The 17,986-nt window shown below is 39.6% G+C and overlaps 1 protein-coding gene across 1 annotated transcript in view; it reads right to left on the bottom strand.

Annotated features, from left to right (window-relative positions):
- CARKD (carbohydrate kinase domain containing) overlaps positions 1-17,986 on the bottom strand; it is a 49,891-nt gene that overhangs the window by 4,317 nt on the left and 27,588 nt on the right. Inside the window, exons 8-11 of the mRNA XM_010575791.1 lie at positions 9,735-9,785; positions 9,550-9,654; positions 9,051-9,171; positions 70-190 (exon numbers count right to left, since the gene is read on the bottom strand). Of these exons, the coding sequence (XP_010574093.1) occupies positions 70-190; positions 9,051-9,171; positions 9,550-9,654; positions 9,735-9,785 (398 nt within the window). The remainder of the gene's footprint in view (positions 1-69; positions 191-9,050; positions 9,172-9,549; positions 9,655-9,734; positions 9,786-17,986) is intronic.

The raw sequence follows: 17,986 nt of genomic DNA, 5'->3' as shown, positions 1-17,986 counted from the left end.
CTCTACAACAGTTGCCATAGGAGAACACAGACTCACAAGAATGAAAAAGTTATTAATTAATATTCATACCCATTTGTTTTTTCTGCTCCAGCAAGAAATGCCCAGTGCGCTAAGACTCCAAGAGAACCAGAAAGGAGATCCCCCTGTCCACCACATCTCCGGCTGCTTCCTTCGTGACTGCATACAAGTACTATGAACAGACAAACCAAAAACAAAGTCATGTGCATTTTTTCTTCTACTTACAATGGTATCACATAGCTGTGAGGGTTAACCTCTGAGGCACACAGCGATTAACAGCTGAGATTAATCACAGGCAGCAGCATGTGCTGAAATACACTATTCTTAAAAAAAAATAAATTGCATTAACATTTTAAAAATACTTTAATTACTTTTCAATCTTTTACAAATAACACTGCACAATGTATACACTTTCTCCACTTCACTCAGCCTGCACAGAAGATTCAGTCACTAACGAGTTTAGTGATTCACATGAATTGATGCTGCTGTGATGAGCAACTGCCCCAAACTGGACCAGGTCCCTCCACAAAGCCATTGCACAAACACAACTCTCCAGAGTCTCTGACCTTCAGAGTTTTCAAATGTAAACCAAGATGTTTTACAAAGAGCAAATGCAAAATAGAACTAAAGTCTCAAATCTTCTGCTATGCCCATCAGAAAGGTATTTTACTGAAAACAGCCTTAGGTTTTGTAAAAACCACACACAAGAGAGAACTCTTTCTGCCAAGCAACGGTGTCCTCAGCATCTGTGTAAGTTTCCGTCAGCGGTGTCACTGTGTCACTGTGGCTAGGCTCTGTCAGAATATCAGATGTTACATTTCTATTTTAAATCTACAAAGGACCTTGGTCAAACTGATCTCTTTGTGGAGCTGTAACTATGAAGAACATGCAAATGGTTTCACTAAATTTAACTCCTTTGTTCCCCAGTCTCAACAAGCCCAAGCAGGAAGCCTGAAGGATACGTAAGGCACACGAAAAGAAAACAGCATCAATTCTGCTACCCTCCTCCAAACTCTCTTGTGGGTATGTATCTACCCTTAGCTTTTCTTCTTGCTTGGCTCCAAAAAAAAAACCCAGGAAAAATTTATTTTCCTCTCCTAGGAGAACAGAAGAGCTGGCAGAATCATTGGTGGCCAAGCAGTGATCCTGAGCACCTCCAGTCAGCTACTGTGGAGCTACTCAGGTTCAGGACCATGCAACACCGTCGTTCCTGCACTCCTGAGCATGCCAAGTACACAAGCAAAGTATAAAGCAAGATATTGCTTGGACAACAGCTCTTACCTCAATTTTCTCAAGTCACCTGGGCTGGGTTTCTCCAAGGTGCACAAACAGAGCAGCCCAGGTGTTTTAGAGGGAGTACTGTCCCTATTTTAGAAGGAATTTTTCCTCTTACAAAATAATGGGGGAAAAATGCACAAAATTGAAGGACTTGCAGGAAATCTTCTTCAATAGCAAGAGGTAAAAATCTACTTAATGCAAGTAAACCCTTTGCAGTTCATTAGCATAGTTCATTTCTGCTTTTTGTTACTCGGTGCAGCAAAGAATTGTACTTCACTTCCATTTCCTACTGATTCTTCCAGCAGTAATTGCTGGGCTCCTGAGGCCAGGCAGTTGTGCGTTTTTGCTGCCACTGAGAGGGCAAAGATTCATTAGTCACCGGGAACACAGCAGACACCTCTGCAGCACTGCCAGCAGTTAATTCTCCCAATCACTCTTCTCCCCTCCCCCTTCCCCCCCCAAATTAAGATTCTGGATGTGTTTCTCAGTGAGCAGTAGTTAATGTCAAATTTCACAAGTGTAATGCTCTTCTGAGTTAGCTATTTGAAGAAGGTATGGCCTTTTAGGTGGCGTGGTTGGTTTTTTTTGTGTTGTGTTTTTTTTTTTTTTTTTTTTTTAAATACAGTGCTTTGGAGAAATCACCTCTAATTCTGCTACTTTGAAGACGGTATCTCACAGGATTTTCACTTTGAGGGCTTGAACTCCTGGCAGGAGGCAGGATGGAAATCCTCTGTTCAAAAGCTTTGGGGCCTTCTGACTGACAGCTGAGCACAAGCCCCTGCTTATTAGCTGTATGTCACCATCTGCCACTATTCTGTAGCCCCACAACCTTCTAGTCAGTTTTGAGCTGTACAGGAAAGCAAGATCTCCTCGAACTAGGCCAATTATAATATGCTGCTACAAAAAAAAAAAAAGTGGTCTTTTGTTTGTGGTTTTTTAAAAAGTAAGTCTCAAATACATGCAGACCACCTCACAGGCAACAACAAAAGCAGATCTTTGTGCTCTGCACAGAGTTGCTGGAAGACAAATGCACGCAATACCTTCAAAGAAGCAGAACTACAGGAAATTCACTTAAATGAGGGGGGAAAGGTATAATGCTCGAGCAATTCTTGTGCAGAGGCTCAGTTCCTCAAAGAACATCTCAGAATAAAAGGATGATGAACATTACAACAGGCAATGGGAAAAGGAATGAAAAACTCCTCTGAACTACAGCCACTGTTAAGAGCTTTTAAAATCAAAGAAGGAATCCCACACTACCATCAAGACAAACCGGCAGACTGCCAAATCCGCAAAGGACAAAGTCTTCCTGATGCTTTTCCCAGCCTTCTCCTAGAACAACAAAGATAAAACTGCTGTCTTCCCACTCCCCCAGTCCAACATCCCCCCCTAAATGTCTGTGACCTGCTGTGAAGACAGCTCAAGCAGTTCTTTAAGGACCACGGGGGTGACGTCCTTATACGCCGCACTGAGCAGTGACAACCGGTGGCAACGTTATAAGACATCGATTAGATGGACATGACTGAATAGTCAGCAATGATGCTGAGAAGGCGGGCAGCTCTAATCCCTGGAGAGATGCAGAACGATGTATTTACATGAGGATGAAGTGTTCTTTGGTCCATTGCTCAGTGAGGCTATACCACATTCAACTAGGGATGAACATGCACATCAGAAAGCCTAGAAAATGTGGTACTTGGAACAGCTGAAGAGACCAAGACAACTGGATGCTGGACAACAGGGAAACTGCAAAGACTGAAATCACCGCAACATGCCAATGTTGAAAGGCCACTTAAGGTCAATTAGTGTGACACCAGTCCCAATCAAAATAATGGAGAGGTTCATCTATAGTTTAACTGACAGACCTTAAGAGACAGAAACACACAACCAGTGCCGGTCAAATTGGCTCTTGGGGCAGGGTGTCTTGTTTTGGTTTTTAATAGGCCTGGGCAACCAAATCTGTTGTCATTATTTCACAGGGTGATGAATCAAAAAGACCCCACCTCAGTATAATTAATAGAAGTCTTTTAATGAAAACTGATTTTTGTTAAGTAACTTTCTGGGACAAAGCCCAGCTCCCTAGCACTTACCCATGGAGCGTACATATACTATCATAAGAAAAGGCTAGATGAAATTACAATGTCATCATTGAAGAAATCGCTCAACCAAGTATGGCAAGGAGATCTGCTAGAGTCAAAACAACCACACCCCTGTTCAAGAGTTTCAACATAATCTCAGCAATTAAACAGCACATAAATATTGCCAGAGCTGTACGCAGCTAATACAACACATCCCTTACACATAGTCACCCAGATTTCTTGCTTACCTAAGTCCATGGAAACAACTGGTACTGAAACATGAGTGCAACAGAAACAAAAAAATGAAGGCTGTCATACTGACAGAATATTGGAAAGCAGAGATCAAAGAATTTTAGGCTCCATACAACTCAAAATTCTGCTCCAGACTTCCTGAGTAACTATGGCCAAGTCATTTAGTAGCTCTAGGTTTAATGTATTTCAGGCCATAAAATAAGTTACCATCACTCCCTTTTCAGCACTCCTTGAAGGTAAGATAAACAGTAGCATTCGGGGAAGCATTCAGACCATGGTGTCACACTTAACTATACCACTGCCAGCACGTTTTAAGCTGAAAGGACTCCCACCCCAAACTGTGCTGGCAGATCAAAGCCCAGAAGAATGGCCCATTTATGGGTATTGTACGCTTAATTAAAAAAACCAGGCTGTTATGTAACTGAAAATAGCTGTCCTCTCTTTGAAGGAAAAAAAATAGAATTTAGTAGTTTTGCTGAGATCAAGCACTACTAACTGGGAAGCAGAATTTCGATATGGCTGTACACAGCCAGCCCTACTTAAAACACTTGCTCCTAAACACATTACAGTTAGAAAACCAAAGGCCTATGTAGTATAAAAAGTAATGCATGTCTGCATGTTCTTGATTCACAATGTTCACCCAGTAGCAAAAAACCCCAACCCACCCCAGGGATTAATTTTTTTATGTTTGTATTTAGAACACAGAATGTGAAATATGGGATAGCTATTTAAGGCTAAACACGTAATACTGATGATGATAAAGAAGGCTAAAGAGCCTCTGTGAAACACCACATTTACTGAGACTGCAGACCAGAAGACAGCCTGGAGATTAAAATTTAATTCTTGAATCTCGGACGTCCTGAACAAGTTCTTTGCACTTATTTTCCTCTTACAGAGCAGGAGTATTACACTTATCCTAATGTGCTCAGGAATCCATGTATGAAATGTACGACCATTCTGACTTCTGATACGATCCAACTGGACTGGATCAGCTAACGTCAGCTACCCCACAGAACAATAAATGCTCTCTTTTTAATTAAAAGGCTCAAGATTTCCATTTTCTATGCATAATAATGTAGCTATCAAGGACCATTTTGCTCCATCAAATGCAAGATTCAGGTTTAGATCATTATCAGATCTTGAATAGTATCTTCTACCAATATACATCTCTGACCTGGCAATTACTTGTACTAGTAAGAAATTTATCTTTTTCCTTTTGCAAGTTAGTTCACAAAAGCACATAGCTGGAGATTGTGGACTCCCAGAAACATGTCCCAGAGTGCACACAGACAGGGAAACCAAGATTAATGACTTTGGCTGAAGAAATCACTCAACTGATGTGGAAAATGTAAGTTGGCTTTTATATAAAGGGTGCTTATACTTTTATATTCCCTAAGCACACTTTTAAAACTTAGATAGGTCCTTGAGTGTGAGACACCAGGCAATATAAGTTAAAAGAAAATGATTCAAATTCTACATTACTTTTCTTGGATAGGTGCAGGAGCCAGGGGACAGCTGCGATGCAAGTGAGCAGTGTCTGGGAGACAGCAGGCTGGGCTGTGTGGGCAATGGAGACCACAGTGGCACCACGGACGGGAACCATCACCTCCCTGTTCTGCTCACTCTGCAGAAGCAGGAGTGGAGATGATGGTGCTGCCTCTCAGTTAAAAATCTAGGCAAAATTTGCTGGGCAGCTGGACATTGTAAGAGCTTTTAGCTGAGTCAGCCAGGGACTGACAAGGACTGAGTAGCTTCCTTTTCAGCTGTATAGGCAATGAATGGCAGAAATGAGAAGTACTGCTTGGGGGTGTATGGCAAAAGTTGGCCTTTCACCCCATATTCAGTACTCAGTAATCCCCCCTCACATGCTTTTTTGCTTCTCCTGACCATAGCTGCAGCTGGGCAACTGGAGATAAACTATGTTTGGCTACTGGCTCCAGGTAAAAGTAGTCACAGGCAGAAGCAGGCTGGTTACTCATAAAGTCTGCCTTTTGGAAGGGAGGAGAGAACAAACAAAGGTGCTGGGGAAAATACAGAAAAGCTTGTTGTAACATTTAAAAACAAAAATCCAAATCCCCTACTGCAAGGACCTAACCAAATTTTAAACATGTTAGGTACTAAGACTGGTATAACCACACTTTATAATTGACCAGTTCTCCAAAGAATAATAAAAAGAAAACCTTAGAGAGCTGTGCCATAGTGAATAAAAGCTGACTTACCTTGTACCCACAGGCTGAGTACTCATTCCTACCCTGGTCAGTGATGGCACTGATATCACCTACCAAAAGCATGGTGAAGCTCATCTTTGTAGCAGGGAATCAACAACTGTAGACCAAGCTATAATGTGAAATTGCAAAAGGAAAGAGAAAAAGAGTATATAAAACTTAATTTAAAATCTTGGTGATTACGTTTACAGGGCAGTTGGCAGCTCCTAACTGAAATGGAGACAAATTTTAGGAAAACCTCCTTTATAGTGGAGGACTGCTACTGATTTCACAGAGGCTATGTATGTGATTCAGTACTGATTTTAAGGCCATAAGGAAGCACCTGCATCACCTAATCTGATCTGTAAAAACAAACCTCAGAGGTGTCCTGACACTTCACAGTTTGGAAAGCTATCGAAGTTTTAGGTATGTTATTGTCATAGCTAATTTCTTTGTCTGTTAACAAAATCTGCCTTACTTTTAATCTGAATTTATTAAGCTTCAGCTTCCAATCAAGAGTTTATTGTGCCTGTCTGCTTAGATTACAGAGCTATCTGCTGACAGTCATCCTTCACCAACACCTGTATGTCCAGCTCACTATCAAATCATTACCTGATAATCTTTTTTGTTTTCAACTAGAAGTAAATTGTCTACTGAATTTCCTATAGACTCATGAATAAAAGTACTGTGAAAATAACCGCTACAATCACTCTAAGCTATATGCACCAAGCCAGTCTTCCCTGCTGCAAAATTCAGCATCCTCAAAAAGCCTTTCTTCCACAACAGCCAAGCACAGAACACTGAAGCTACATAGTTAAGTTTGCAATTTCTGGTCTTCCTGGAGAGCATTGAGACTTACTTGGTTTTTTTTGGTTTTGTTTTGGGTTTTTTTTTTTCAGAAAGCATGCATGCAGGATATTCCCAAAGGAGAAAGTTTGAAAGTGATATATGGAAACTACAGCTAAGCACATAAGCTCAAGCAGGAAATGCCTGAAAATAGGTACGGCTTGAGAACTACAAACGGATGATGACATGAAAAATAAAAGGCAAGAGGAATACACAGATCTTTTAATAATATTTGATTGTGCTCAGAGGACATTGGCCTGATCCAATGATCTGGATTTCCCTCACACTGGAATCATGATGTATGTTGTCTTAGCTGAAAAAAAATGACATCAGATCAAAAGAACAGACAGATGAAAAAGAAGTTAAGAGCGAAAAACCTGGGAGAGAATTCAAGGTCAGTGACATGACAACATGTTCTGTGTTGTGGCAAAGAGCAGACAGTAGAATCTCCTTTCTCAATGTAATTTTGCATTTGAGAAGCTTTTAAAAAAATGACTGAGAATAACTCCCAAACCCAAAGAACATTCTTGTTAAAGGAAGCTGAAGTCTATAGTTTCTGCAAAATTCTCAGGAACCTTCTTGCAAGCAATACAAACCCTAAAAACAGTGTTTGTAACAGACTTTATAACCTGTATTAAACCTGACAGCTGCTTTCTTACAGCTCAGCAATGCTGCCTGTAATGTCTGTAATCCAGGAGAGAAAAAGCATCAGTGATAGAACCAAGGTAAGAACAAGAAAGCAGCCTACAGCTGGACGTCAAACAACTGCTATAAAGGCACAGAACTGTTTTTATTTCAAATCAAAAAGCCACTTAACTAAGAGAAAAGAAGAATTTTAAGAGAAAAAAAAAATCAGAACACAACAGAGACAAAGAGCAAGGTGGGGAAAAAAAAAAACCAACAACGAAAAGCCCCAAAAGCACACAAGACATACACCAAACTTGTGCCACACCTGAACATTCAAAACTGAAATTGAAAGAGTTTCAGTTGTTTCCTGTTTTTTTGAATCCTGCATAACAAGAGGCAATGGAGACAGAGTGTCCCCTCTCTCCAGCAATGGTGGGGGTACACTTCTCTCAAGAGTAACAGCTCAAAAGGAGAACAGAGATATACTAGGTAATGTGCTCAATCTAAAGCGCTCACCCAGTTTTCCTGACATTCATTAAAAAAGCAACAATCCTGCATAAAAGGAACTTTGTTGACATAAAAACAGAGAAAGAAGATACACTACAGTACTCTAAAGCTCTCTAGAGATCCTGGAGCCAGGATATTTTATCCTCTGGCAGAGTTCATCCTCCCTTAAGCCTGGCCTGACTGTCCAAGGTTACAAATCAAGTCTGCTGTGGGTGCAAATATGACAGCAGACTTCATGCAGGGCAACTTGGGTGCTATATGACCAAAGTCCTTCACCACATAGGCGTAACTATATTGCTTCCAGATCCCAGCTTGCTTCACAGTCTGCTATAGTATCTGTACTAGTGGGGGTATGTGGAAGGTGGCTCTGCACAAACTAGTTGTCATATTACATCTGTTTTTCTGTTATAAAAGACTCCCATGGCTCCCAATAATGAAAAATTGACTGTATATACAAAACGGTTCTGAAGCGGCATAAACATTTATCAGAGAATAGCATTTCAAGTAATTACGAGTGGAGCTGCTGCTTGTTATGTATGCGAAATAAGACGATGTAGTCAAAATGCAACGAAGGCACTCATGAATTAATTTTATACTGATCACAGTAAACGATCAGTATAAAAAGCATCAGACACGCAGCTAATTTTATTAAGTATACATTAACCATGTTAGTAAGTGACTGTTTTAAAAAGTTGTAATGGCAATCTACAGTTAATTTTTTTTTTTTTTTAAACTGTCAGGGCTAATGTACAAGTCATATACATACATGCTAATCTACAGCCCCATGGCAGATAGTATCAAGGAACTGAGCAGCTCATGAACCTCAAGATGTCTTCATTTTTCACACACACCAATATATGGTGAAACAACAATATTATTCTGCATATTCGTAGTGACATTTGCACTTATAAAGACCATCTCGGCTAAGGATTTTAAAACAGTTCACAAAGATTAAAAAATTAATTTCTCAATACCTGCGTAATGTAAAACGTAAGTTATAGCCAATTAAATGAGAAATAAAATCAGCAACTTTTTTTCAGCAAATAAATTAAGTTGCACTCTTTTAAAAATATCAATTTACACAAATCATCTAAAAGTGATCCGCAAAGACAGCCATCCCTCCCGTTAAATCTTCAGGGGAATACAGTCAACCAATTACTATATAGTCCAACCACTGGACTACAACCGAAAGCAAACAAAACAAAACAAAATATTCACACTGCTAAAAGCAAAAGGCTTCACTTACCTTTCTCTCCATCTGAAATAAGATCTCTTTCTCCCTTTTGAACAATTGTCAAATTCCCCATGGCTTGGCTGAGTCTTAATACACATCCATGATGATCACTACTGTCTACGGGGTCTCTAAGCTACAACACAAGAATTCCATACACAGTACATATTTTACTACTAGAACAACATATTCTAACACATGCTACTTCAGCATATGTATGGGGACAAAAAAAAAAAAAGAAAAAAAAGCATCATCATCAGTCTTCCTAGATGTTTTTTTCTATACCCACTGCAGTGCCAAAAAATGCATAAGAAAGGGTCTTCTTTAAAAAAGAGCTCTGTTTAAGAATAGGCATTGTTGTGGCAATTATCCCATGAAATAAAAACCCAGAGAATGCTTGTCTTGCATATAAGAAACAGCACATAATGTTTAAGCCAGTAATAAGTTGTTTGTTTTTAAAGACTAAAAGACTAAACTTGCATGTACTTAAATATCAAAAAGGAAAACGGCTCACCATGGCTTCATACAGTCTACTAAACTCCATGTAGTTTGGAGTAAGAATAGCTCGCTGGTAGCCTTGAATAAGAGAAGGCTGCTGGGAAATGAGCCACAGTCCATCCTGAAAAAACCAGCAAGAAGAACATTTACTGAATAGATTCTTAAATGTCAAACCACTGACTGAATCAAGAAAATACTTACAGCATCAATAACGATAGGAATTCCTTTCACTTTTGATTTTTCTATAATACCCTGCAAAAAATGCAGATAACTTTAAGATGCTTGCTAATTTAAATCTCATAAGATCCAAACCAAATTCATACAATCAATCTGATGATATAAGTAGTTTTTACAAAGTAAGACAGAAAAAAATCTGTTATATTCTGCAAACTAATGTAAGATGTTTTCATATCAACTGGTAATTTTACAATTACATTGTTCTCTCCCTGGTTCAAGAATAAGCAGTGTCAACAGGGTTTCCATAACTGACTCCTTGGTGTTGATTATGCAAACAAGCAAGCAATCTCACTCGCTCTTGCTGCTGTAGGAGGCACGCAATGCCAACACAAGTCACACATAGTAAACATACAACTCCAGTTAAAAAAAAAAAAAAAAAAAAAGAAAAATCCAAATTAGTATTTCCATGATAGAAATCTACCAATAATACTAATACTAATTTTAGTTGCTTTTCTGATGATAAACTCAAATACTGCAATGGGGCTACGTATAAACAAACATCCCGAGATAAGCAGTACATAAGATGTCATTTCACTCATAGTCCTGGAGGTTTTAATACCTTCAAAGCAAAATCAAGGTGGCCGAGACACCAGACCATTTGCAAAAGTGTTTTTTCAGCAAGCAGTATCTACTAGCAGACTGACTGCCCTTGTTCTCTCTCCTAACTGAGCAGTGGCAATGACTGATACTCAAGCTTTTTTTAATGAGCAATGGCTGACAGTCAAGTTTTTTGAATGTCACTAACTCATGCTTGAAGCTGGAGTTTATCTTTTTCCTGTATAAGATAACAGAGGATGGTATCTATCCAAAAGTCTAATTATTTTTGAACATTGTTAAGCTCTTCAGATTAGCTATCATATGGCACTGAGCTCCACAGGTTAGCAAGACATTATATAAGGAATAAGGCAGTAGTTTTTAATTAATGCTCAGGGTATTGAATGCCCCTCTGTTCCTGTATTGTGGTCAAAATAAACACCGCCCACCTTGCTTCCTGTAAATTATTAGTTATGGAATATACATATCCTCACAAACTCATTCCTACCTGATTCTGATTTTTCCAATACCAGTACCAATCTTTCCCTTCTATTTTTAAATAGATGACCAGAATTTAGCAGTGTGCTTCAACCCAACACTACTTTTGTTTGTTTGGGCACTGTCTGCATGGCGGAAGCATGAGACTGAAACACTACCCACTGCTCCAAGCCTGAGGACTTGTCTCAACACACAGCTGCAGCCACATTAGAAGCTACTACAGAATAAAAACCTTTCCGTGACATACACATGCTTGCACAGGTCTCAGCTTGGGCTGTCTGTCACAGACTGCCAGGTGCCCACGCTCCTCGGGATCCCAAGGGAACACCACACATCTTCTCTTATACTCGGTTATTTAAATAATTTCGAACCAATCACAAGTTTTACACAACTCATACCACTCGGCTACTGCTAAAGTATTCAAATTTTTGAATAAGTTTATTTAACAGCTGTGCAAGGATGGAATCTTACAACATACCTAGAATGAGTTGTGGCATAATGAAAACCAGAGAGCCTTACTTTCAAAGCTTTTAAGAAATTTATGAGACAAAGTAATGCCTTTATTCATTAATGTAAATCTGCACAGATGTGCACAGCTCAGTTTTCCTTCACAGAAGCTGTACTGCTTTGCCCTTGCTGTGTTAAGTTCATTAACAATTATGTTTAATTTGACTCACTTGGTTATAATAAAATAAGGCTGTGGATCTAGCAACCAGGTTTATGGTTTGCGGTATTTTTTCTGTATAAACAAATGTTATACATCCAACAATCTGATTATTTTTGAACCATACTAAGCTCTTCCAATTAGGTTATCATTTGGCACTGAGCCCCAGAAGTTAGCAAGATATCATGTAAGAAAGCATTCACATCATCCTCCCCCAATTTTTGAAGATGCAAATACCATTTACTGGAACCTCATTTGCTAACAGGTTTCAGTTAGAGTATTTTTGAACATTAGCAGCTTTACCAAACTCCTTCAGTACACTTAAAGTGATTACTGCTCCACTTCCCACTAATATGAATCACCAGTTTATTCTAGTATGTCACCTTTAGTAAGCCAGTCTTTCATGACACTTCATTTTTTAAAACCGAAAAAGATTTCCCCAGCAGACTCCGTAAGGAAGTCTGAAGGAAGACATCAGATCTCAGAAGTCCTTATCCTTCCAAACTATTCTCTTAAATGCATTATGAGCAATCCAGGGAACTAATTTTGCCAAAGTTCTGTTCCCGATACAGTTAAGGTTTGGCTGTTGCTGTTATTGTTTGGCCCCTTGTCATGTTTCCTCATAACTGTCATCCTGACTGCTGGTTAGAACCTATCTTTTTGTCTCTATATATCTAACAACAGGCTAAATAAGGAATTCTGAAGATCCATTGTCCACCAAAAGAATGTAAGGAAAAAAAAAGGTGGAAGTTACAAAGCATGAAAGTATACGTACAGATAAATAGCTTCTGGAAGGCTGGGTCACTGCTACACTCCAGAGAAATAAGGCATTTCTTCCTAATAATGTTTTGAGTTGCTACCTCTCCAGCACGTCCTCCACAATCCTGAGACATTTGACCTCTGAAGAGAAATTTCATCTTGCCAAGTAAAACCTACTGGCCAAGCAACTTTTATTGTATACCAAGTCTCTGAGGGATCAGTTTCTAATCTAAGATACGGAGTGATCTTTGCTTTTTCTTTCTCTCCTTATAAAACAAATTATCAGGGGATACGAAGTCCTTTGTCTTATGTAGAAAGCTCATTTTTATATTTTAAAAAAGAGAAACCCAAACAAAAAACTACCCTAATTATTTTCCTTTCCTCTTCCTTCTTTAAACCCAGACAGAAAATGCTTGGAGACTGACAAGGAACCTCAAGGAGGAAGTTCTGGGGAGAAAGGGGGTAATCTGGCAACCGTAATAAAGCAGTAACAGAGATAAGAGAACCCCCTGTAAGACAACCACCCGTTTGAAGGACACAACATTAACCGTAGAACCTCTGTTTCCTATTGACTGTGGACAGGACACATCTCACCTGCTGCCATTCAAAGGCCAAACAGCTCACCACTGGAGAGCAATTCATCCCCTGCAGCTTAGACACTGCATTTGGGGTGGGATGAATCACCAACAGACATACCTGTCTCTCCCCAGGTATCACAGAGGGAGCAGAGACACTTTACTGCTTTATTTTTAGACATCAAGAATTAGGGGAGATGAAGCCCACTTTTAAACACTCTTTTACTGCAGATACTGTATATAAAACAAAACAAAACACAAAAATACTTGCGTAAGAGGTATTTACAGCAATAATGGCAACATCCTCTATGCAGAGTATTTTGTTCCTGGAAGCAAAAATCAAATTTTCAGCTGAATCTGTATCTTGACATTTGGCACGGATTTTCCTGGTTAATACTTCTAAGTATATAGAAGAACCTCCACTGCTAATTGCAGAATTATTACAGCTCAAACTAACTCTACTTTCACACCAAAACCTATTTAACCGTTTCGGATAGGACTCTATGTATGAGGAGGAGCCATCTGTTCAGTTTTATCTCATGTAACAATTATTTACATGGGAAAGGATTTAGAAGAGAACATTGCCAATTAAAAGTACTATGAAATGTTACTAAGACCAGACCTGAAATCCAAACACCAGTCTCACAAGTGAACAGCAACACATACAGGTATCAATGATAAGCCCAAGACATCAACCTTTCCCTTCAAACAGCATTTTGAATATTAAGATTTTGGAGATTCTAGCTCCAAGATATCCCAGTGGACTATCTTTCTATGCACAGAATATCTTATACTACAACAGCGGTGGTTCAGCTTGGGGCAGACCAAGGCAGGAGCACTTCCTTCACTCGATTCCTAAGCACTCGAGGACAACCAGAAATGAAGAACTGGACTCAAAGGGCAACCTGTGATCCTGCAGCCCACAAGATTTGGATGAGAGAAGGGAAACAGGTTCCAGCCCGTGATTAAAATCAGTGATGATGAACTGTACTACAAGACTACAGGACTCATGCTAGAACAAATCTGTAACAAGAGTTTCCTCTCCTGATAATTGAAGACCAAAGTATAAGTTTCTACCCCAATTAAGCCAAAGAGGAAACGATGTGGGATTCAAACATCCCATGAAGGTGCTGTATGGGACAACCTCCCACACAGTTATCATTTGTTAGCAGTACCAAATACTTGACATTTAGGAATGCCCAAAATAGTATTTCAGTGATTGCAGGTTTTGGTGGAGGAGGTTGAGGGGAGGAGAGCCAGAGGGGGTGACATTAACCTGAATCTACTCCCACTCTACTCTTGAAATACACAATTTCCTGAAAAATCTTTGTTCTCTGACTGGGTATCCAAGACTTGTATGCAAGCAACCTACTCAATAAGAACTGAAAAAGAAGTTGTGTTGCAGTAGAAACCAGTGTTCTATCTGGGTAAAAGCAACCCTTTGCTGTAATTAGAAAAATTTACAAAGTAAGGGTGAAGAATTTGTGTGTTTTAATTAATTCTTTTATTATCATGGAAACTATTCCTTGAAATGCAATGCATTCATTTGAGTAGAAATCTGTGCTCTCTGGCCCAACTTTCACATGGGAATTTTAAAATAGATTCCCCAAACCAAATTCCAGTATTTTTGGGGAAAAAAAACCCCAAACCAAAAAAAAAAACCCCAAAACAAACCAAACCACAAAACCCCCAACACGCTGAAACCAGAACAACACACACATGGAATCAGACTCATTCAGGTTGGAAAGGACCGCAGGAGGAAGAAGCTTGAAGGAACGAATGGACAGGCTACTGCTGAAAGAGGGCACAGTAATGCAGAAAAGCATGATACGATTTATCCATTTGATAGCCTGCGGCTGTGCTATGAAACACAAGACTCACCTGCACTGCACTAACACGGGCATCCAGGACCCTTGCACACTTCCACAAGTATTATGGAAAAAGGGAACAGGCCTAGATGAGCCAGTGCAAGACACTGGCTGCAAAGAACAGCTGAGGAGGGGAATGGGGGGAACACGTACGGGTGGGAATAAACTGCTATGGAGCTCCTAAGTCCCATCAAAGGATAGCTAATCAGCCATGGAAGCCTTCACAGAGCAGCCATCCTGAGGCACCAGAGGCAGACAGCAGGTGGTGCATGCATCCGAGCACCCACAGCCTCTTGCAAAACTCTACAGTCAGTCTGGACTTCTCTGCCCAAGTCCACGAGCCAGCAATAACACACATACCCTATTTACTCTGCCTGCATACCACAGCATTCAAGCCGGTTCTCCATGGCTCCTCAGAGAAGACAATTATGTACAGTTTTGCCCACACCTGACTTAGATACACTTCTCAGCTTTTTTAGTTAGATGTGGATTGGCAGCAGAATGCCTGCAATGACATTTAACATATTATTAGTTGTATTGCTACTTGTGTTTTTCTTGATGAACTCATTTAGCTACACAATAACTTTGGCATTCGGTGTTTGCAAAGGGAACAATCAGGAAATTAGAGCCTGTGGTTTTAATAAAAGATTGAATTTTAATGAAATAAACAGAAAACCACAATAGCAGCATATATAAAGCAATATCTCTCCCACAACAGTAATTAATTTTCACTATGGATGCATCACATGGTCATCTTTCTACCTTGCAAAGGAAAGATACTGCAGGCAAAGTTTCCTTTACTGATACTGGCAACGAACACTGCATTTCCTAGGTCCGTTCAAGAGACATGTCTTGGCCTACTCTTGGCAAAATTTCTTACCTGTGTGCTCAAAAAGAAGTTCAAGCTTCAGCATGCCCTAATAATGGATAGCATTGACCACAAGGACGTCCAAACATTTTAGGAAGCAGTATAACCTTGCCTTCAGCCCACTGAAAGTGCACTCTACTGCAACCTGCAAATGCCAAGTTTGTAATTACATACCCTGGTTTGGTAGAGACATGCAAATGTGCATAACCTGGCACTGGTTACGTCTCATACAACCTTAAATAATCAAAAAGGAGTGGCAGCCCCTTTTACAAAGAACCCCCTACTGAAAGCTGCTGTCAGAAACTGCTTTTGAAATGCCATCTACAATTGCTCGTACTTTCCGCATGGATGCTGCTCGCATCCAACAATCCTGAATCCATGCTTTTGTCTGGAACAGAGATAAAAGGGAAAAAATAGCCAAAATTTCCCTCTAAATGCTGCAGCTGGAAGCATTTCTGCACAACCCCTTCCCCAAGGTGCCCAGGAGGAACAAATAAGTTCCACCCCAACACACCGCAAATCAATTCCTACAAATAGGCACTGAAAGCCCTAGGAAGCATTTCTGCATTCCTTGCTTCAAGTCTGGATAAATGCAGAGTTAGCAGGGACTCAGCTGCAATAGAGGTCAGGATGCAGCTCTGTGGCGGAGATGCTTGGAAAATAGGCTCGGCAAGCAGAAGTTTGTAATCTTGCACAGCTAGAGGTAGGCAAATATCCCAAGCACAGGCTGTGTTCAAGGCTACAGTCAGGGCTGGCAGGGGGGAGAAGCTTCCCTAAATATATTCTATTTGATACAGGAGGCTTCGAAAAATGTTAAAAATGGAGTGCCACTGTTTGAGATTCTTCACATTAGAGCCATATTTTCACTAACTGGTTTTGGGTTTTTTTATTTATTCACTGGTACAAACACGCAGTTAACTCTGAAACTGCTTTTGTTAGTTCCCACAAACTAATCTGATCCAAGAACTCATCCTCCTTTCAAAACTCAGCAATGTCAATCAAAACCTCTCTTTGTGGACAAGATTTATATAATCATCTTTAACTAGCCTAATTGCCTGACTTCTACGTTATATATTCCTGTATGCAGAACTATCACTAGCTCATAATCACTCCACTAAGGTCTCAAACCTCACATAAGAAATGACCACCACTCGTCCTACTTGAATGAAGAGTCATGTAACAGAGATGAATAACCTTTCTTTGAAACAATAGCTTCTTATCTCATGGTTTATGCTCCATTCAATTTAACTGGGTCTTTTGTCTTTTAACTGTAGTAGCACATGCTAGGCCCTGTTTTCCAAAACAGATTTTCAGGTGCACAGGAAAATACTTCATTTAAGCCAGGCAGAGGGTGATAAGGACTCTTTAGAGTACCCCACTACATCTTCAAGCTCATTAAGTGTTTTGGGAAATTTTAAAAGCTGTTGTTAAAACTAACAAATTTGAAGATGCTGTAGATGGCAGCTAAGCAAAACTCTTCTGTTCTACATTAAGAAAAAAAAAAGACATGAGAATGATCCACTTGTAGATTCCCTCTTTGAATTCGAAGTAGATCACTTGTTATCAAACTTGGAGGAAAACTGCAGCTAACAGTTTCTTAATATCTGCCCCGATCATATGCTGAATTCTTCAAGTGACATAATCGAAAGTAATGCCTGAACATAAGGACCACAACAAAGCAAAAGCCTCTGAAATACTGTCCTAGTTATGCAAAAAAACAGAGCATTCCTTTTTCGCTATCCCCTCCCAAATTCACAATTAACCAGACACCTCTTAAGAAGCTACATTTATACACTTCCATCCCTAAACACATCCAAATCCAGTTTAAGCAATGACCTTGTTTACTCCAGCCCAGAGTAAAAAATCTAAATCAGAATAAAGGCAGGCACCAAGTTTTCTCATGCTGTCTCATCCACTGAGTGTTTGCACTCACAGTGCATACTCTACAAGGTTTCCAATTTACGGTTGATTATGTTAATGTTAGATTTGGCCTACAATATTCGTGGTCAGCTGTTGGCATTTTGTCTTAAAATAAAACAAATAAACATAAACTTAAAATGAACTCTGGAATTTATCACTGCCAATTTCTTTTTAGGGTTTCTAGCTGAATGATGCTCAGAAAGAGTTGAAAAGGTATCCAATTCCAGCATTTTGCTTACAAATGCTTTTAAGTATCAAAATCAAGTTAAACAACAATAAAAGCCTACACACAGAAAGCAAATAAACATCCCACTTCACTGTGAATGACTTTCATCAAGATCTATTACATATATTAGAAAATAAATTCTGCTTGCAAGCTGCATAAACCTGTATTTAAGGTCCTGTTAGCATATTTTCAAACACTGTTCTTCTAATCAAGACATTTGCGACGAAGCCACAGAATACCAATAGTTCTTAGCACAACCAAGAGCATCTCTCTGCCTCGAGCTGGCATTCCCAAGCTTTATCTG

Source organism: Haliaeetus leucocephalus, unplaced genomic scaffold (assembly GCF_000737465.1).
Source record: "Haliaeetus leucocephalus isolate CR32 unplaced genomic scaffold, Haliaeetus_leucocephalus-4.0 Scaffold495, whole genome shotgun sequence".
In the NCBI taxonomy this organism is placed as follows: domain Eukaryota; kingdom Metazoa; phylum Chordata; class Aves; order Accipitriformes; family Accipitridae; genus Haliaeetus; species Haliaeetus leucocephalus.
This window is presented reverse-complemented; position numbering and strand designations above follow the sequence as displayed.